Source organism: Agelaius tricolor, unplaced genomic scaffold (assembly GCF_023055355.1).
Source record: "Agelaius tricolor isolate 1412-34295 unplaced genomic scaffold, bAgeTri1.0.p SCAF_10, whole genome shotgun sequence".
Lineage (NCBI taxonomy): Eukaryota > Metazoa > Chordata > Aves > Passeriformes > Icteridae > Agelaius > Agelaius tricolor.
Genome location: NW_027269270.1, coordinates 15983712 through 16005272, shown reverse-complemented (window position 1 = coordinate 16005272; position 21561 = coordinate 15983712). Strand labels below are relative to the sequence as shown.

Sequence of the window (21561 nt, the reverse complement as noted above, 5' to 3'; positions counted from 1 at the left end):
CCATATACATACATGCTAGCTGCACAGTATCATGGTTTAACCATAGCCAGCAGCCAAGACCCACATAGTCACTCTGCTCCCCCACCAGCAGGACTGGTGAGAGAACTGGAAGGGTAAAAAGTAGAAAACTCGTGGGTTGAGATACAAACAGTTTAATAGGAAAAGCAAAAGCCACACATACAAGCAAACAAAAAAAGGAATTAATTCATTGCTTCCCATGGGTAGGAAGGTGTTCAGCCATCTGCAGGAGCACAGGGTTTCATCACCTGTAGTTATCTGGGAAGACAAACATCATCATCCTTAATATCCCCTCCCTTCTTCTTTCTTCTCCTCACGTTATATACTGAGTATGATGCCATCTGGTTAAAAATATCCCTTTGTCACTTGGGGACATCTGTCCCAGCTGTGTCTCTTCCCAATCTATCATTCAGCCCCAATATCCTTACGAGCATGGCAGTACAAAAAGCAGCAAACGCCTTGGTTCTATGAAAGCCCTGCTCAGCAATAACAAAAACATCTCTGTATTATCCACGCTGTGTTCAGCACAAATCACAGAATCACAGAATAAGCTGAGTTGGAAGGGACCCTCAAAGATCGAACTCACTACCCCCACACAAGCCACTGTGAAAAGTAATTCCCCAAGCCAAACCAGCACAGCAAGTACCAAAGTGCATCAAAAGCCAGGCCTTTGAAAGGAAACGGCAGAAATCCCCACGCTCCTTCCCGCCGTAGCTGCAGGAAGCGGTTCAGCATTGAACGTCTTAGTTTTTTACTAATGACAAAGCTCCGGTTGTTTGCTTGGCGAAAGCGGAACTGCAGCAATGAGCAGCGAGGTCTGTGCGTGAAAGAAGGAGCGGAGGCGGCCCCTCGCAAGGCGGCTGTCGCGCCAGGGGAGCGCTCCATGCGGGCACGGCCGGCGGCACCGGGGCAGCGACGCCAGCGGCCCGCGCGGAGCCGCCGCACGTGAGACAGGTGCGAGCACCACTGCGCACGCGCCCCGGCCAGCCCGCGGTCTGGGGGGGCCGGGGCAGGGCCGGCCACGCGAGCCAGCGCGAGGCTCGAGGCAGCGCTGAGCATGCGCGCGGGCTGCGCGCGCCGCACGGGGCAGCCATTGGCTCCCCGCCGGGTTTCGGCGGGCGGAAGCGGAAGCGCGTGTGCGCGCGCGCTCATTTCCGCCGGGCGGGCGCGCGGGTTGATTCGCTGCGCGCGGGGCTCGGACATGGCGGGTGAGTCCCGGCCCGGCGCTCGGGGACTGTGGCAGCCTCGCCCTGAGGGCGGGGGGGGCCCGGGGGTAGCGCCCTGACTGGGACGCGGGGCGGGGGAGCCTGAACTCGGGGCCGGCGGATGCGGGTGAAGACGGCGGGCGGACGGGGAGGAGTAGGCTATGAGGGAAGGAAGCCTGGCTGCCTCTGCCGCCCGGCTCCCATGGCCCTGCTCCTGCGTGTCTCCGGCTTATGGCCCCACGGTCTGGTAGTGTTAAACCAGTGCGTGTCCGTGGCCACGAGTTTGCCGGCGGTGGGCAGCGAGTTAAAAACCCGAAAGTGTTCCTACTTAAAGTTTGCTGCCGGAAGTAAGGTGTAGAAGAACTTTCTTATGGTAATTCTGAAATGAAGGGGGGCTATGTTTGTGAAGCATTTGGAACATACCTAAGGTGAAACGTGTCTTTTGGCCTAGATTAGGCTTTGGAAGTCAGATGAAATACAGTTTGTTTGCATTTTTCTTCTACATCCGTTCTGAAAGAGTAGTGCTGGCTAAATAATTGCTAGTGATGTACGTGCCATTGTAGTTCGTTAACAGCAGTTTATGAAAATGACTTAATGCAAACACATGAAATGTCCTGACACGTGATACTTATATGTAATACTGACTTCTCATTCAGTATACACATGTAAAATATATATTTAATTTGTAGTAACTTAGAATACTTAATGTTTTTATAGTAATGACTTAAATGCTCAGAAACTGAAAAGAGGTACTTGTATTTTTCTATTTCCAGAAGAGTGTGTGAGATAGATCTCTTTATCCTCTTTAACTTATTTTTTTCAGGACTTACTGCTACAGAGAAGAAGCTGGCTGAATACAAGTGTAATACAAATGAGGCAATTCAGCTGAAGCTAGGTAATGGCACTTTTTAATATTGTACAAGTGATACCGAAGTATTCCAGTGTCTTCCTATGAAATATATACATGTATACCTCTGTGTCAGTTTCTCAGTTCTAGTCTGATTACTGATTTGATACTCATAGGTCAAGTAACATGCACCTAAGTTGGGTATGGGATGCCTTTATCTCCTTTGTATGCCACTCTCACACAGTTTCTTAACTAGAGTTGTCTGACTCTAGTGGAAAGGTGCACGAACAGCTTGGTCATGCTCTATTCTTATTATTTTCTCAGTTCGCTTTCCTGAGGATTTGGAGGATGAGAACACAACATTTAATCCAGAGTACAGCCATCAAGTGTTTGGAGATGAGTAAGTTAAAGTTCCCAGATTTAAACTAATAGGTCCCAAAGGGCAAATTTGTTTCTAAATCACTAAAAGGCAAAAATTTTTTGCTAATACTGATTGCAAGATAAGGAGTGCTGGCCTGGTGCTGCTGCTGCCTTTGCTGATAGAGGCCAGGGTGCCACTGGCCTTCGTGGCCACCTGGGCACACAGTGAACCTACTCATGTCCAGTCCCTTGTCAGCCAGCACCCCCAGCTCCTTTAACACCTGCTCTTCCCCAAGTCTGTCACTTGTTGTGACCCAGTTCCAGCAGATCAGCACTCCTGCCCAGCCTGGTGTTGACTGCAATCTGACTTAGGGAGCATTCAGATCACTGGCAAAGAAATTAAATGGGACTGTCCCCAGGACTGAGCCCTGGGAGCACCACAGGAGAGCAGCTGTCTGGTGCATTTCACTCCATTCCCCACCACTCCCTGGGCATGGCCATCCAGACAGTGAGGAGTACACCTGTCCAGGCTATGAGCAGCTGCTTTCTCCAGAAGAACGCTGGTATCCAACTATTTCCTAAAGTGTAGGTAGAAAAGCATTGTTTCTTTTATTTTGAATATGCTGAATTAATTAGTGCTGAAGTGTCATTTGTTATTTTCAGTAGAGTATTTGCATTCAACAGTCTGGCCACAGATTAAAAAAAAAAACCACCACCAAAACAATTAAACCAAAAAACCCAAACAAACCTACAGAGAATCCACCTGCATGTTTCTGTGGACTTCTTTAAGTAGTTGTGTTTCTTAATTTCAATTTCCTTTTGAAAGCATTCTAAGTACCCCAATTAGAATAAACTACCTATATTAAATGTAATAATTTAGTTACACTAATAGATATCTACTGCAGCTATCATTGACAATAATTGTAATTTTAGTAATCAGAGAACTCTCCAATCTGTTAGTTTAGCTAACAAGCAAATTCTTCTGGCACATACATTTCAAATTTTAAATTATGAATGTACTACCATAAAAGAAAAATCCCAGTGCAAAAAAAAAAATTAGCTATGCTTTAATTTTTAAAAAATGGCCTGTTTCTTTGTGTACATTATTTTTTTTCAGAAAATAAATTCTCTATTCTTCATAAGAGTATAGAGTTTGTGTTGAGGCAGCTTGTATTTTCAAACTGTAAAAAAAGCTTTTGTATTCTATACTTCTTTTTGCATATACTAATTTCTGGTTACATTGGATAACTAAACAGAAACTGTCAACTGAAAACTCCACAAATTGCTATACTTGGTTATTTGTGCTTTGTATATTATAGATTGAAGTAGTTTACTCCAAAATATTATACTACGCTGCAATGTAATTTTTAACAAATGTTAGCAATCAATTAATGTAAATAACTGTTAATGAGTTAAAGCTGTTGAAAAAGCATAAACACAGTATGAGCTGTTTGCAGGTATTCTCTCCTGAGCTGTCACAGTAAGGATACAGACACTGCCTTACTGAGCTCAGAATATTTCCACTAGAGGAGTGAAATAATAGAAGCAGTGTAAGGTGTTATCTCTGTCCTATAGCACACATCCAGTTTGATTCCCTTTCCCCATTAGGAAGCTTACTTTACCTTACCAGGAAAGTCTATGTGAATGTCAGGTGAAATGAAGCCACTGTGGTGTGAATGCTTTGTTTTGTATCGAGTTCTGGTTGTTATTTTCTCCTTTCTCAGTGAAGTTGCTTTTGGCTACAAGGGACTCAAGATCCTCTTGTATTACATTGCTGGAAACCTGTCTACACTCTTCCGCATTGAATACACGTCAAGAGTAAATGAAAAGTTTGACTGTGTGGAGGTAAGTGCAGGTCTGCTTCTGTCTTTAACATAACATTGAGAAGGTTTACTTCAGTTCTAGGTTTAGTAATTTCCCACCTAGTCATGGATTAAATTAAAAGGAACGAAGCAAAGCTTCTGTTTGCTAAGCTAATAAAAAGCTTTGAACTTCATTTCCTATTCCCTGACAACAGTACAATCAAAACTGTGTCTAACAGAACAGTCAGATGTGAGGTTCTGACGCTAAAGCCAGTTCCACAAAATAAACCTCAACTTGGCAAATCTGTATTTTCATATTAACTGTGAGCAGGAGGAGGACTAGTATTGGTGAGGCTAATGATGGAGAGAATCAGTGAGAAGGAAAAGGAGGTTTCTGTAAGAACTTCATGAGATAGTATGCTTGACTGTGTCTCTAAACATGGACAACAAGTAGGGCAGTAAAGAGATTATAAACTTCTGTATGCGTATCATGTATCCTTTACATCTTTCTTAAAGGAATGTGACAATACAATTAAATTACCTGCAGGGTTTTTGTTTGGTTGTTTGTTCTTTTTCATGCAGAGTTTTTGAGCATATAAAATACTTGTAGAATAGCATTTTTTTCCTCTCCTACTGTCTATATGTTCTCATATAAAATATTACTTCAGACTGCATTTAAGTTACTACTTTCAAATTTGTTGGAGTTTATTTAAATAAATTCAAGGAAAGGCCTACTGTAAAAGGAGAAATACATTGGAATGACTTAACTAAAATAATTTTATAGATTTGCCCTTCCTTGTTTTGAAGGTGTATTAGAATATACTCAGTTCAACAGGCTAAGTTCCTGGACATGTCTGAAATACTTTGGAGGCTAGAGCAACATGTCTTAGGAGTGAAAGCTCATGCTCTTCAATCTTAAGGATTTTTTGGAAATAAGGAAAAAAAGGAAAGGCTGTTGGCTGTATAGTAAACATATTAAAATCCATTGTTTCAGTGATATAATTTCAAAATAGAACAGTAATCTGCACCATAGCACCTTCTAACTTCATCTATTTTCTGTACAAATGGCAAACCCAGTTTACTTCTCTGGAGGTCTAAACAAGGTCTGTCTTGCCTTATGCTCACTGCAATTTTTTGATTGATCAAAATGGTTGCTTTTTTCAAGGCCTGTTTCCTATACTGAATTATTCTTCCAATTCCTTTGGAGGACTGAGATGGGGACAAAAAAGATCTTTTTAGCAGCACTTGTGTTTGCTTTCCAGAGCATTTACATGCCTTGACTGAGGGGGAACAATGTGGTTGCTTACCCTGTGCTTCCCTTAGTGTTACTAGTACTGTCCAGTCAAATAAGCTGCTTATATTGCTATATCTAAACATATGTAGGAAAAAATACATGGCTGTAGTCAATCTTCTTCTGCATTTGTATTTACCATCGGTTTATCCACCCAAAGATAATGCATTGCAGAGGTTAAAACATAAACTGTCATTACAGCAGAATGTTGATTTGAATGCATATTAATATTTATGTTTCTAAGTTAACTATTTGCTGATCTCTCCTCCTGATGATAATTATAGTAAGATGCAGACCATGTGCCACACAGGACAGATAATCCTGTGCTGTGAATAGATGGTGTTTAGGAAAGGACAGCAGTTTCTGCCTTTACCATAACTGGTTCCAAGCAAGTTGGTATTAATGCTCCACAAAGTTATTCACAGCTGAGGATTTTGCACCCAAATACCCATACAAGCTCATTCAGCAGCAGGTGGTTTTATTCTGTAATATTGAGTTTGGTTTCCTTATTGCTAAAGCAGCTGCTGCTATCCCTGCTAGGGGCTGACAGAAATATTCATCCCAATACCACTGGTTTTTTTTTTTCTCCAAGATCTTTTTCAACATTTGAGATACAGTCCTGAAATGTCAAAAGGCAGAAGTCCAGACATATTTATGCATCTTAACATGGTTTAGATCCATCTTTAAGGAAATTATATTATTGGGGAAGCCTCAGCAAAGTATGATCATGTTTTGAACAGAAGCTGGCACTTCATTTAGTGAAAGTAGACAAAATTTATCCCTTGAATGGCATTAATTCTTTCAAATAACTGAAGAGAAACTGCTTTCTTCTAGTGTAAATATTAATAGCAATGACCTCTGAATTGCTTGCTGCTTTGAGATTTGCAGCTGTTCCAGTATCTTCCTTTTTTCTGCGTTTTATGATGGGATAGGGGTAAAGTATTTCACTAAACTCTGTATCTCGCTTTGTGTCTAGTGTATGCATTTGCTTTATACAAAAGTTAATTAAAAAGTATTGTTTCAGTATTTGGTGCTTTTGTAATGTAATACTGCTGATCACTCCATTTCTCCCCTCTAAAGTATGTGCATACAATTTTTAGAGAAATTCAACTCTAAAATAAAATACTAATTCCTAAATTAAAATTACCCAGAGTTAAATGTGATGTACAAAGAGACATTACCCACTTAAACAGTCCTAATACAAAACAAGTGTAGTTACAAGCCCATACCAAATTTTCTGTCATCACCTTACATGATTCTGATTATGAAGGTACTCTTATTACAGGGAGCACTTCCATGAACCATAAGCTTAACAGCTCTTGGCTGGCTTAATTCAGGTTTTTGCATGCTTCATTGTAAATTGCTGTGCCTATGTTAAACATTGCTGTAGTAGTAACAAGGTTTATTTTTCTGAGGAGAAATTTGTGTGCATCCATTCCAGTTTCTAAGATACAAGTGTGTTGCTCTGATAAAAAGAAAAATTAACTTTTCACCAATATCAAAGAAGTGCACAAGGGAAGGCAGTAAACACATTTTGGTAGCTCCTTGGATTATGGGCTCCTCAGAGAGAAGTGTTTGGAAAGGACCTACTAAGTAATGAATGTTTCCATTTAAAAGTACAAGTTTTAATGAAATAAATTATTTTTTATGTGGTTGATCTATTGAGATTCCAGTATTCCATGTCTTATTAACTGAAAATTGCATGGCTTAAACTTCTGCCACTGCTCAAACTGAGGATTCTGGGATTTGCTCCGTGAGAATGAGAGATCCTGTTAACCCTAAAAGTAATTGACGACTGTATTTTCCTGTGTGTTTCTTTTCCAAGGGGAGAGAATTTTTAGGAGTCAATAGGTGAAAATATGTTGTAGTCATATAGAATTAAGAAGTATCATCTAGTGCTTTATTTGCCAAGCCTCTGGCATATTTTAATTCTTTCTGCTGTATTGAAAACAAGACTTCTCTGGTGGCAGCCAGTGATGGATGTGCTACCTTACACTTGTGCAGGTCACAGTTTGGCTTCCTCTAATGAAGAAACTTAGAAGTGTGAGGGGAAGCAAAAGTACTTAAACATTATGTGTCTAGTACTTCCTGCTGTATATTCACCCTTTTTAGATGTTGTCCGCATTTCATCTAAGTTATTGTACTGTTGCTTGGAAATACTGTTTTAATTCTGGATTATTTTGCATGCTTATTCAGCTATAGAAAATGCAAATTGTTACAGATTCTTAGTTGTGATTTCTTCCAGCTCTGTCAGTAGAGCAGACGTAAGAGCTGTGTAAACAATGCATTTGCACAATTTAAAAAAAGGCATTTCTAAATTGTGTTCCATATAAATGTTTTTTAATGTAATTCATTGATTCAGAAGAAGTGGCTGGTTTTGTGTAATCCCCCTTAAATCAGCAAGTGTAAAGAAAACGTATTTTAGCTAACATTGGTTTATGAAGAATAGTGAAGGCACCAACAAATTATCTTTGTTTTGAGGATGAAATGAGTGTAAAGACTGTACACGTTTTTACTGAGTTCTTACACCAGGTACTGTAGAGTTGTATTTTAACTGCTTAATAGCTCTCTCTCCAAATATAAATATAAATGTTGGTTATACCAAACCATTAAGAATAAAACTTGTTTGTGCTGAACTAAGTCTATCTTTCTCTACACTAAAAATGTAACTGAATGATAAAGTGCTATTCATTTGCAGGTGCATTGCTTCTGCTTAAGGGCCCATGGTTGAAAGGACAGGAATTAGTAGCATGTTGTATTAGCCTTTTGTAGTGTATTTTGTTCTAAGCATCTTAATTTCCCTGTTTTGAATGCTAAGTAGCAAGAGTCTTGGTTTTGAACTAATACCCATCATGCATGTAAACGGTGTGAAAGAGCTGCTTAGTAAGTTAACACAAAGTGTTCTTGTGTCCGCCCTTGTGGAAATAGATACAATACAAACATTACAGCTGAACTCGCGGCAAACTCCATTAAGTAAAAACCTGGATTCATTGTCCAGAGGAAAGTTTGAATTGAATGTAAGCTCATTTTGTTGAATGTAATGTCAGGCTTTTAGGGGTTGTATTGAGGAGTATGGTTTTGTTAAGTTGAGACCAATTCATTAAGTTTTATTGCCTGGTGAGAAGCAGTAATACGTTATTGTGAAGCTTCATCAAATATTCATGGTTAAAAAGAAGTAGTAAATGTATTCAATCAAGTGGTCTTTTGGGGGTCTGAAAAGGATTATGAAGTCTGCTCAGCTGATAGTCTCTAACTTTGGCTATCTGAAAAGAGTAATCTCTGAATTAAATTTTGGTGTCAGAATATTTTGTCTTCCACAGTATGTTAGACTACAGGTCAGATTTGCTGACAGTATTCATAAGTTGTACTATTTTATGTCAAACTTTGTTTTCAAAACTTCCTTTTATTAGAATGCAGGATGTGGTTGTCTGAGTTTGTACTGTTTTGCAGCTGATTCTATAGACAGGCATTTCAAGCAGGGGGCCATAAGAATGCCAGAGTGTGCTAGCTGTCACTTCCCTGTTTGGGAGCTACCGTTTTTGGTCTTTGTCCCTTTTTCTCTGCTTAGTTCTGCATCACCTAATACCTCTTGTAAGCTGCTTGTTTGGGAACCTGCGTTCTGCAAGGCTGTGTAGCATAGCATAGTCTTGGGGAATTGCTGTCTAGAAAGTCTTGGCTTTTGAACATGCTGCACTTACAGAATAGCTACCAATGCTCTTAGTCAAGCTTGAACAAATATAACGATCTATAAGCATAAAAATGTTCGTGAACTTAGGCTGTAACCAAGAGCTTTTTGATGCTTAAAAAGGCTGGATTGTGACATTTCTGATCTCATGAGTGTGGCTCCTTTACTTGCTGGAAGATCACTAATGAACAACAAGAATGCTTGCTTTTTCTTTTTTCTCTTTCCTTTTTGTTTTTTTAATTACTGGTAGATATAGTGTGTCTCATATATTCATTTCTTAAACACAACAGTGACACGAATGCTGTCTTTTTCTAGTTTTCCACTGATCCTTCCCTTTTTTGTAATCTCCAGGCAGATGATGTGGAAAGTAAAATTAGAGAAATCATTCCACCTGGTTTTTGCACAAACACAGATGACTTTGTGTCTCTGCTGGAGAAGGAGGTCAACTTCAAGCCCTTTGGAATGCTGTTACACACATATTCTATCCATAATGAGGAAGCTGGTGAAGATATAACATATCAGATATACAAGGTATGAAAAATTTAGTTAAATGTCTGCTTTTGAGCAACCAAATTCAATTTTATTTTGCAGAGATGCACCTTCTGTAGTGACTCAACTGTAGTGTATAAATACTATAATTTTATCTGTTTGTTAATCATTAACATGCTTTTCTATATTAGAGAATTTAATTAGGTTTTGCATAGATTTTCCTCTTGCATCTGTGATAGGTTTCACCTGACTTCTCCTGGCTTTTTCCCTAGGCTGACATGACATGTCCAGGCTTTCGAGAATATCATGAAAGGCTTCAGACGTTCTTGATGTGGTTTATTGAAACTGCTAGCTTTATTGATGTAGATGATGAAAGATGGAACTACTTTCTAGTGTAAGTACAGTTCTAAAGCAACAGTGGACCTTATTACCTCCACAAAGCCTGCATTTTAATTGTGGCTGGCCAATTATTGGAGCAGTATAATGATATTTTTCCCAGGAAAGAAAAAACATTGTTTATGAGGCTTGAGTTTTCCTCCATTATGCTTTGGGAAAGCTTGAGAATAGAGCTGAATTAAATGCTGTTGTCCGTTAGAGCCCTGAATGTAGGCTTAAACAGTAAAATGAGCTTTGCCTGTGTTTTCTTTTACTTGCCACCTATTCATCTTTATAATAGGCAAGTGCACTGAAGTGCTGTAAAGAGGTCTGATTTATCCAAGTTGCTGCACACCAATTAAGTGAATTGTACATTCAGAACATAGCAGGTGTACCCATTGGGCCCTCACAGAGTAGCTTGCTGACACTGAAAATTCAGTTGGAGAATGGAAAAGAAAATGGACACTGCATGGGAGCGCAACTGTAATTGACCTGCTTGGCTTTCTGTTTTATCTGCAGATTTGAGAAGTATAATAAGGATGGAGCTACGCTCTTTGCGACCGTAGGCTACATGACAGTCTATAATTACTATGTGTACCCAGACAAAACCCGGCCACGTGTAAGGTAATTGGCGGTGTAACTCGTGCCTTGCCTTTTATTTCAGAAGAGGGAACTGCTGAAGTTCCCAATACTTGTTTATAATAGTGTTGATTTGTTTAAAAAAATCCCCATTATTAGCTGTCTGTGCACTGATTTTTTTCATTGTTCCCTTCTTGAAGCGGAGGGAATCTCAAACAAGTTTTGAATACTTAACAGTTTTAAGCTTCTGTTAAAAATCACGTTTTAACATGAAGATTGCACATACCTTAATCTAAAATGAAATACCATTTTGTTTTTAAGACTTTGCATTATATTTTCAAATGCTTGCCTTTGAACTGGAAATGCATTCCTTTGTCTGCAGCCAGATGCTGATCTTGCCGCCATTCCAAGGAGAAGGCCATGGTGCTCAGCTGCTTGAAACAGTTCACAGATACTATATGTCTTCTCCTACAGTACTTGATATAACAGGTTTGTGTTACATTTTTAATAAGGAACTTTACAGGTTGTTATCCCACAAACTAACTTCTATGTTCATTTGTGTGAATTTAAGGCCTTTTGAAGATTTAGCTTCTGCTCAGTTCAGGATTAATAGTACCCTGGTTTACAGAAGTGTATATGGTGTAGCTTCTTAACTCAGAGAACAGCACACCAGGAAAATTCAATCCCTAGTGTGAATGGATTACCAGCTAATTAACTGTTTTATTGTGAGATACACAGCTGAGTTTGCCAAGAGATCAAGCTTTGTCAAATTCCTTGTTCAACTTACTCCTGTTAGCCAAAACTCAAATTTGAGGGGAGACACAACACACCTAACTAAAATAGCATATTTCATATTAGTGTGCCTGCTGAAATTTCACAGACAGTAAGAGTTTATAGAGAACTTGTGGTCTAGAAGCACATATTGCTGGCTGAAGGTATCCATGATATTAGATGTGTGTGCACAAATACCTGAAAACAGAAGATTGTGGAAATGGCAGATAAAGAGTCCATGTGCATAACAAAACTAACATTTAAAATTGCCACAGGCATGACATCAGTCCTGTGATTTCAAGTCTAGTATAGGAAGAAATGCAGTTCAAACACATGTTTACCATTCAATTCTATATGTAGTCTCATCTTGGTTATAAATAACTCTCCATTCTAATTAAAACCCCATAGACCACTTGCTTTCATAATGCGTTGTTGCCAGATCATCGTAACAAAATAATCCACCTCAATTTCAATCCAGTTTGTGGGAACCTAAGAAAGTATAACTTAGTTCATGCAACATGAACTCATGTGCATCATGCATTTTTCCTTTTTATAGTACAAACTTCTATGTAGCTTTTATAGTTGAGGATGAGCAAAGTCTTAACTTGCTACTGCATAAATCCTATGGCATGTTCATGGCTCAGTGCCTTAAATGCAGGGTTGTAGAAAACAGTAAAAGTGCACTAAAGCATTGGTCCATTTTTTTTTTGTGGAATGAGGCAGGAGAAGGCTTGCAATATTCTACATGGCACTCAAATTATGAAAGTTAAGACTCTTAGAGAAGTATTTATTGTCCTTTTTGAGGGGGACATTAGACTTGGACTATCTAAATATGACCAGGATATTTAGTTACCTATCACTTAAAATTGTGAAATTAAGCCTTTAACTTTTCTGTAAAGAGGAAATTAAGATCTAATTAATTTCTTTGAAAAAGCTGATGATTTACTAATTAAAATTACTACTTAGTTTCACATTTGCAGCAAATATTTTGTTCTGCTTATACCTTGTCATCCTGACACAAGCAAATTGTATGCTGCTAGTGCTTACTGGACAGAAACTGCCTCATTCTTCTTTTAACTACTCTGAGTGCAAAAGAATTAATCAATTTACTTTAGTGCACTTCTACAATCTCTTTTGCAGAGTAAGTGCTATAAGGCTTGCCATACAAGATTAGGCCACTCATACACAATACGCTTTAACCCAACCCAGAAAAATAAATTATTAGCTGTGCTGTGCCACATACACTACGTGGCAAAAGCTTCTATCCCAGTCCTTCTTGATAGCTTTGTTTTGCTTTTGATCATCCTAAAACTGCACGTTTTAACTATTTACAGTGTTAAAACTAAAGGAAAATGCAGCTGGGATGTTAGCAATAAACTCCACAATGTTAGCTCCCAGAAAAATGAGTGTTGAAGGGCAAGCATGGCCCTGCTACTTGTTTGTAGTGAGCTTGTCTGAAGCAAGGAAAAAAAATATATTCAAAATGTTGTACATATTTTTGTTTTGCATTAAATAGTTGCATATGTGCTCATGTTGATCTTAAATATGGCTACTTCTCCATTTCGGTGGCTTTTTCTGTAGCAACAGTTTTGATAGCTATGCTCTCTTTTTAAGTAAAATTGAAGTAACTTGAAATCATGATCAGCTTTTGCTTAGGTCCTTTCAGCCTTGTAATTTTGGAGAATCTTCTTTGACTTCTTGTACCTTTTCCTGCTAACAAAGACTAACTCCTGCTCAATACATATCTTCAACTAGTTTACTTGTATACAATAGGATATTTTCACTAATCTTTTCCCACATTTTCCGTTTTGTTTGTCTTTTAGTAGTTCTACCACTGTCAAATACAGAATAGCTGAAAGATGCAAGAAAAAAAGTTTATAGGCTAGTCTTTTCCCAAGGAGTTAAATGGGTTTAAACAAGTCAATTTCACAATACATATGTACAATATGTACAGCACTGCATACACAAAATATTAGAAGTTTCCCATAATGTTACCTGTTTGATGTCTACTGTCAAACATCAAAACCTTTGATAACAGTTAAGCACAGTTGTTTATATACTGATGGATACTGCATTTGCTTTTGTTTTCCATAGTTCTTTGTAATTACGTACCAGAGATAAGAAAACAAATAATGCTGATAAGCTTTTTTTATTCTTTCTAGCTGAAGATCCTTCTGAGAACTATGTGAAGCTTAGAGACTTTGTTCTTGTAAAGCTCTGTCAAGATCTGGTTTGCTTTTCCCCAGTAAAGTTAATGCAAGGTTTCAGTCAAGAAATGGTGACGGAAGCTCAACAAAAATTGAAAATAAATAAGGTATTAAATCAGTACAGTTGTAGTTGGACATGTTCTTATCAAACTAGTACAATACCATTTAAACTTAGAGAGAGACATGGAATTTACAGTCTTGCTTATTTTGACACTTATTAAGGATATGTCAGGAGATATATAGCTCATGGTTTTAGATAATTGCCTTTTTTGCCTACAAATTCTATTGTAATAGAATTTGACATGGTTTTGATTTCTTTCAAGAGTGTGCAACTAAGAGTCACTTTGGGAATGCAGAATGCTAAAGTGGCAAACAACTTACTAATGCAACTCTAGACACTTGGAGAACTAAAGAGTTAAATTGAACAATTAAATTTGATGGTAATCTTGAGTTATTAAACTCATTTTTGAGTACGGTAGTGAAATGGCGAAGTTGCTTAATGAAAAATGTATTTGAGTGTGATGTACTAAAGACTTTAAACCTTGAGGGATGGCAGTGTAAAGCCATATTCAGATGTGTTCATGAAAATGGTATAGCTTATATAAGGAAACTACATCTGCAGCTTTCTGTATTTTAAATCTGAAGGAATAACAAAATTTCATTTGGTATTTTAACAGTATATAAACATGTGGTAGTGTAGCAAACAAACCACTTTATTTTTGTTGGGTTGTTCAGAAACAAATACTTGGTCTTAAATGCAAGTTAAGATTAATATAGTAGCAATGTAATTTTCTCCCCAGATGTTGTACTTTCTGATCCTGATAGCAAAAGCATTCAGTTTTTCCATTTACTAATTAATTTTCTTCCCCAATAAACAGAAGAGCTTAAATATTGTTGTTTCATTTTCATATTTATAGCTTTCAGGGAGCCTTTAGAAGGGCAGTAGATATATGTGGATTGTTAAAATCAGCAAAGTGCATACTGCTTGGTATTGCTTCACATCACTCTAGTTCCAGTCCTCGTTCTTAGAAGTGTGTTTGGACTCTGGCTTCTGGGCTTTCTGCTGTTCACTTACAGCAAGTCCTTGAAGCACCTCTATGTGGTGCAACACTTGAGAGATCAGACACTGGGTGCATGGAAGAAAATTGTTTTCAAGTAAAAAGAAAAATGTTTATTCACTGAATTCACTAGATAGGATGGATTTATCCTTGCCCCTGTCTTCTAATAAGATAAAGAATTACTCTAATATTTCAGTATTTCTGCACTTGGAGTTCTGTTGAGTGACCTGTTTATTCAGATGTGGTTTTTATTCTCCTTTCTGTTCATTAGCAACACACAAGACGAGTTTATGAAATTCTCCGATTGCGTGCAACAAACATGGGTGATGCAGAACAGTCCAGAAGCTATCGGTTGGATGTTAAAAGAAGACTGATTGGGCCCTATAAGGTGTATATGACTTAAGTATCATTTAATATTTATTTCAAGACTAATTATACTTGATTTTACTTTAATTTCCATAAATGTAGTTGATGTCAATTATGTTGCCAATCAACTACTATTAGTTATGCAGCGTTCAGCTGACATATATACAGATGCAGAGGACATTTTTGTACGTAGCAGCACTGAAGATCCTGTGTTTGGTTCCTGCCGTTTCCTGCCCAGTTCCAGCAGGAGGTTACTGTTAAGCCTATGCTATCTAGCTCCAAGTGGCATTATGCCCAGGTAGGTTTAACGGGGGGAAATGCTCAATTTCCTGAAGAGTTAAAAACATACCTTAAGTAGACAAGCCAGAAATTTGAAGAGAGGTAAAGTTTACGCTGCAGACTAGGTATAGTTTAGATTCCTGTTCTAATTGTTTGCTAGGTCTCAAGAAAACAGCTTGCTAGAAGTAATTATGTCACATCAACATAGGACTAGCTCCATGCAGATGGAAAATAAAATAATACCAGCAGTAAAATTCAAGTACCAAACATAGTACCAAGTAATTTTCTTAATTCCTATTATATATGCATTTTGGATTTTCAGTGTGGTTAGTCTGTGTTGCATAAACTGAACCTTTGAGATATGGATTTAAAAAATTATATCTTAGTTGTGAAAGGCATCAGTGTTTAAATCAAGATTCAGAAAGGCCACAAATAAATCTAGGTTTATTGCTGTAACTAGCATGTTAGCTAATGTTGTCAATTAAGTACTTGCCAAGCAAACCAAAATCCTGCTTATAAAGGTACACAGAGCACAAGCACTGCCTTGATTAGCTTGAAAACCTTTCTAAAGCAGCATTTACCCTGTCATACCAAATAGCAAAACTTTGCTTGTAGTCACATTGGGCTTACAGGGGCTACTAGTAGAAATGAGAGGCCAGGATTGAATTATGAAATATTTATCTGATCTAGTGATAACTTCATGTCATGCTGAGTGCCAGAACCTTAATCAGAACACACTCTCTTTCACGAGGGTCTTGTCTCGTTTGCTAAATTTCACTCAGGTGATTTTTCAGCAACTCTTTTTCATGACTATTACATGGTTTCAATTCAATTCACTCACTCACCACTGAGGTCCTGTAGGCAAAATCCAAAATTTCATAAGCAGCTTCAATTCTAGTGCTTCTAGCAGGTGTTTCCACTTCAGTCTTTGCACACAGTAAGTGCATGGATAATGAATGGATTTTGTATTGCTAAATATGCAATATTGCTACTTTAGAACATTGCATTTTTAGTTTTTTGTTATTTCAGTGGGGATTCAAAAGAATCCTTAAAGCAACCAACTCCTTTTTTCCCAGATTTTAAATTTAATGTTCTGAAATAGTCATCTTGTTTATAGTAGTTCTCCCTAGTAAATAGCTTACTCATACGTTAATTTTAAACAATTTCCAATAAATTTAGTCACACTGCCATTTCCAAAAAGTTTTCAGAAATTTAATGAAACTAACTTTTAGTATAGAGAGGGTAGTTTTGAGGGGGGAACCAAACTTTATAAACATATAATCAGGAATATTACTGCATACGTTAATACTGGTGTAATTTTATTACATAAACTGTTTGATAGCTTCATTTGAACAGTGCTGTATAGATGTAGAATAAATCTAAGTTGATACTGCCTTAGTTTAATGACAATGGTATTCCATCTTAGAATTATTTCTTGGCTAACAGTAGCAGTGAAACAAACTATATGCAGAAAGCTCAGGGGAAAAACATGTAATACATCTATTCCCCTGGAAGTCATTACATTAGCAAGGAGGTGGTTGCTAAACATACTGAGACCTTTCTGCATGTGGCATGACTAGCTTGGGATGACTGATGCAGCAGGGTGTGTTGCTCTCTGTATAAGTAGCACTAATACAGGAAAGAAAATATTTGGTATATTCGATAACAGGGCATCACTCCAATGTAGTTTAAAGGATGAGCAGCTTGTAAAATGTCGGTTTCACTGTGGCTTCTCCATTTCTGACAAACTGCATTTTATTAGTAGATTGTGCTGGTAGACATATCTCCTTGATCATGTCTTTGTTCTTCATGTCATCCCTCTTGGAAGTAAATACCACTGCTGCACTGGGTTTTTAATTGTGATACTTTGTTTGCTATTTGAATATGCTTTTCTGCCAGCCCAACAACTTTATCCCAAAGAATCCTCTTGAAGCTGCCCAGGTAAAATGTTACTGATGGCAGTTTTCAAAACCTTGTGTACCTGGATATGCTTGTAGTATATTTGGAAGGGGGAAATGGATATTGAAACAACTGGTTATCTGAAACATGCAAAGAGAGTTTGCTTTTTAGCAGGAATCTGGAACTTAAAGATGGCATAATGGTACAGTATCAGATGTAGTGGGCATTTTAAAAGCTGCCACCCTTTTTTTCAGAGCAAACATTGAATCTAGATCTGAATAGTTAATTAGGCAGAGTTTGAATTAATTCTAGAATAAAGTTTTTGTTGCTCTACTAACAGAAGCTGGGCCAGAAGGTACTCATACACTATTTTTATTTCACTCATACAAATTTTCATTTGGGCAGCTCATCATATGTTTTGAGTATCTTACTCATTTTGACTACACAGAGCTAATGTGAATCAAAAATTTAAACATCTATGCTGCTTTTCACATCCTTTCAACAAGGAAAGGTTTCTTGATTATTGACCAGAAATGTGCTTGAACTCCTCATCAGTACTTAAGTACAGAACCTCCTTTTCTGAACTGAACTTTGCCTATCTGTGCAATCTTTGGGATACTGTAAAAGTTTTTCTGGTCTTACTCATTTACAGTTCACTGTAGTCTCCACTCCTCCCTCCTGACTCTCAGCATCAATCACAGAATGAAAACAAATACTCCTTTGAGAGATAAGCTTAAAATTAGAGCACAAAAGGGCTTTGATTTTGAGAGTATTAGAAATAGAATAATTTGGTGAAATTTTGTTGTTTTAATACATTGATTCCTTAGGTTTTGCAAAGATTTATTGGTAAGACACCAGGCATATGTAATACTTTTTTTTAATGAAGTGTTGAATGATACTCTCTTTTACAAAGCTAGAGAAGACTGAAGAACGAAGAACTGAATAGTTCAGAAATAGGTATCATCTATATAAAAGTATATCTGGGTAAAGAAAATATAAAAGTATTTTGAGGTGTTTTTAAGAAACAGGTAAAAATCACATGTGACAGAGCAAGGACAGCTTATCGTCCTGTACAAATATGTTTATGCTTATAAATGATCTTACTGCTTTTCAATGCTGTTATTGCTAGTCCCTGGTAACTGAATAATTTGTAAGATTTTGTGAAACTTTTTCTGTGTACTGGAGGCTTAAAATTAATTTCTGATAGTCAGTTATAGGGAAATTTTTTGGCTGAGTAGTCACGTAATGGGACACCAGTTTAATTAATGTTAATGTAGGACTAAATATCCTGGTCAGATTTCTACAGTCAAGTTTTTTGTGCCATCCATCTTCAGTAGTAGGTGTACTGCTAGACCTAATCTGTTTGGTTTAGGAACAAAATCTGAAACCATTTCTCTCTTCACCGGCAATTGGCAATACAGAAACTATGAGCTTTTAACAGAACAAAGGTAGTACTAATCAAACATGGTTACTGCTTCTCTTGGGATTAGGGACATCCTAAAGAACTAGATACTGAAATAGAATAAATTTTGATGAAACACCATAATGAAATACCATATTCTTGATAATTACTGGCTGTGTTCAAACTACTGTTTGTTTGATTGCTTAGAAAAAACAGAGAGAACTTGCCAAGATGAGAAGGTGTCTAAGACCAGAGGAGATGACTAATCAGTTGAACCAAATAGACCTAAACTTGCAACGTGAGCAGTTAGAAGAGAGCTTCCAACAGCTTGTTTCAGATTACCGAAGAGTCCTAGAACGACTTGCACAAGCATGAGGATCCTACTTGTACAGGAAACTTGCAGATATCTATAGAGTGTTGTAAAACACATCCTTAATTGCCACTTAACTGCAAAAAAATCTCATGTGACGTTTTAATCACATTAAAGGTGACTTGTGTTCCTGTGCATTTTGAATATTTTCTATTTTTGTGTTGTAGATTTAAAAATGTTGTACTTTAGGTTTTGGGGCACTTCTTGATGAAATAAAAAATGTAGATTCTCAGATACAGTGTTACTTCAATTGTATGAATTTTCTTTTTCCCTTTTGTTTTGATTAAGGTTTAATAGATACTTGAATAGCAAGTTAATATAGACATCTAAGCCATCTTCCATTTCTCCTAACTTGGTTCTCCTGGGGCTGTTCTCTGTGGATCCTGTTGTACAGGGTAGGGCCTGTGCAGGTTTAATGTCATGAACAGGTGACAGGGTTGATTCTGCGGGCTCTCGGGTATTTCCTGTGTACAGGCTCTTTACCCTTTGCTAAAAGTGGATCCTGCTGCTGAAAGCAAACAGACCCATTCTGTTTAAGCCTCTAAAGTGCCTCAAACATATTCTTCTTCAAACCCCCAAGTTTTCAGGTTTTTGATTTTCAGGAAGAAACATCACAGCTGGGGAACCAGCCAAGACTTTGTGAGAACTCCAAAAACACTTCTACTAGTGAAAGAAACATAAATTTGTAGGAAACAACTGCCTTTATATAGTTCCTTGATTCTGTTCTGCTGTCCATTACTTCTCAGACTGGAGGTTAGTTCAAAAATATCCTGTCTGTCCTCCCTCAAAGGAATTAATTTTTATCTTTTCTGGTAGTTCAGGCTTTAGAGGATTTAATCTGAATAAGGATCATTGAAATTTATGAACCATGTTTGATAGTCCTAATGGGATTCAGGTCTAGCTTTCAAAACTGGAGCTAGTAGGTTGATGGTTCTCCAGTAACTGATGTGATGTGGAGGAAGTAAAATAATTCTTAAATGTTTTTTGTATTTTATATTAAATTATTTTTAGAAATTTTCATTCCAGATTAGGGTATTTTGGCTGTATGATACATCTTTCATCTACTGTAGTATCCAAATCTATTAATCAATAATAACAATCATTAAAAGACATTTCCTGGTAGTAATAGTAAGGCTGAGGTTAAGTTGGGGAACTTGGAGTTAGGTTTTTTTCTGTGGATGGTTTTGGGTTTTTTTATAGAATATGTTCAGAACTTGGGGCAGAAGTAAGTCAGAAGTGGGAAAGCTGAACTGAAGAATTGTGCTTAAATTTGGTTCCTGTGTAGAGGTCCAGGATACTTCTGGAGCAGCCTGCACTAACACTCCCTGAGCTTAAGCCATTGAAGAAACTGTAGGACTGACAAGAAGAAGCACTGCCTAATGGGCTGTTTGCCCACTTAAAAATACTGAGCCAAAAAGCACAAAATTGCTTTCCTTAATCACAGTTTCCTTTTGCTATTTACAAATAGCAAAACTTCTCCCACATAGTGACATGGGCAGATTCATTTTTTCATAACAGATTTTTTTTTCATTTCACATTAACATTGAAAGAGTTTGAAATAGTGCTTCCAGTTCCTTTAGTGGTTTCTCATTCCAGTATGGTCTTGGGAACACTCTTAAGATGTTGGGAGTGAACTGCAAAACTTCTTGGTGTCAAAAATAGGAATAAACTGAATCTTTCCATCCTGCAGCAGATTACAGCTTCTGCAGCTCTGCTGCCACGAAAGACCCTGTCAGTGCACCCTAATCCATTACAGTAAATTAAGCCAATTATCTGAAATAATCTTCATCAGCAAATTAAACTAGCCCTGCTGACTTTGCCTGAAGTGGTCTTAACTGTCTGGACTATCCTTTCCCTTGGCAAAGAGAAGGAGGCAATAATCTTGTTGGACAGCTAGAAAACTACAACAGCTCTTCTGACACTGCTGGGGGGCACATGGCAGTTTCCTTCAGTAGGCTTGTGGGGTGCAGCTGTTTGAGTAACATTTCAGAGACTATGCATTCTTGGTATGATTAACTAAGTACCCACATTTCAGGATGCTGCTGGACAAAGTCCTAGCTTGCCAGTCTGGATATTTTGTTCATGATTTTCAGCAGGATCATTTCACCTACAAGTGATCTGCAGGATGCTTGTCTCAGAAGTACACACAGCAGCAACTCCAGCTGTTCAGTGAGTCACATTGTGAAATTAAAAAGTGTAATACTATTTATAAAAGTTTAGTAAGTTTTGTGTAATGTTTGTATTTCTGTGTTAACATAACTAAGAACAAGGACCTCCTACTATATTTAAACAAATACTTTGAGGTGTAGAACACAACTAGTGTGGTTTGACTTCTGCGTGCTGAGAAGACCGGTGAGCTACTAACAGCTGTCTGAATGGAATTGCAAGTAGGTACTGGAGGGGCTCAATTGTGGATTTGTGAGCTGACAAATTAACACTGAGGCTTGGTAGCAGCTCTTTCACTCTAGGCTGGGGGCATGAGAATTGGATAGCTGAAGTTGAATGCTATTGGAGCCCTCTCCTATTCTGGGCACAATATGATGATAAAGTAATCCTAG

General features: G+C 37.8%; 1 protein-coding gene across 2 annotated transcripts; it reads left to right on the top strand.

The window, feature by feature from the left end:
* The first annotated feature begins 1060 nt into the window (after positions 1-1060).
* On the top strand, positions 1061-19235 carry HAT1 (histone acetyltransferase 1). 2 transcript variants are annotated; one of them, XM_071434922.1, is made up of 11 exons: positions 1061-1226; positions 2047-2118; positions 2395-2470; positions 4155-4275; positions 9560-9739; positions 9970-10091; positions 10592-10696; positions 11034-11140; positions 13585-13736; positions 14959-15075; positions 18841-19235. In XM_071434922.1, exons 1-11 carry the CDS (start codon positions 1076-1078, stop codon positions 19006-19008), a joined length of 1371 nt encoding a protein of 456 aa, XP_071291023.1. In that variant the 5' UTR covers positions 1061-1075; the 3' UTR covers positions 19009-19235. The 2 variants fall into 2 exon arrangements, with proteins under 2 accessions (XP_071291023.1, XP_071291024.1); XM_071434923.1 differs by having other exon boundaries at positions 1158-1226; positions 4160-4275.
* The last annotated feature ends 2326 nt before the right edge of the window (positions 19236-21561 follow it).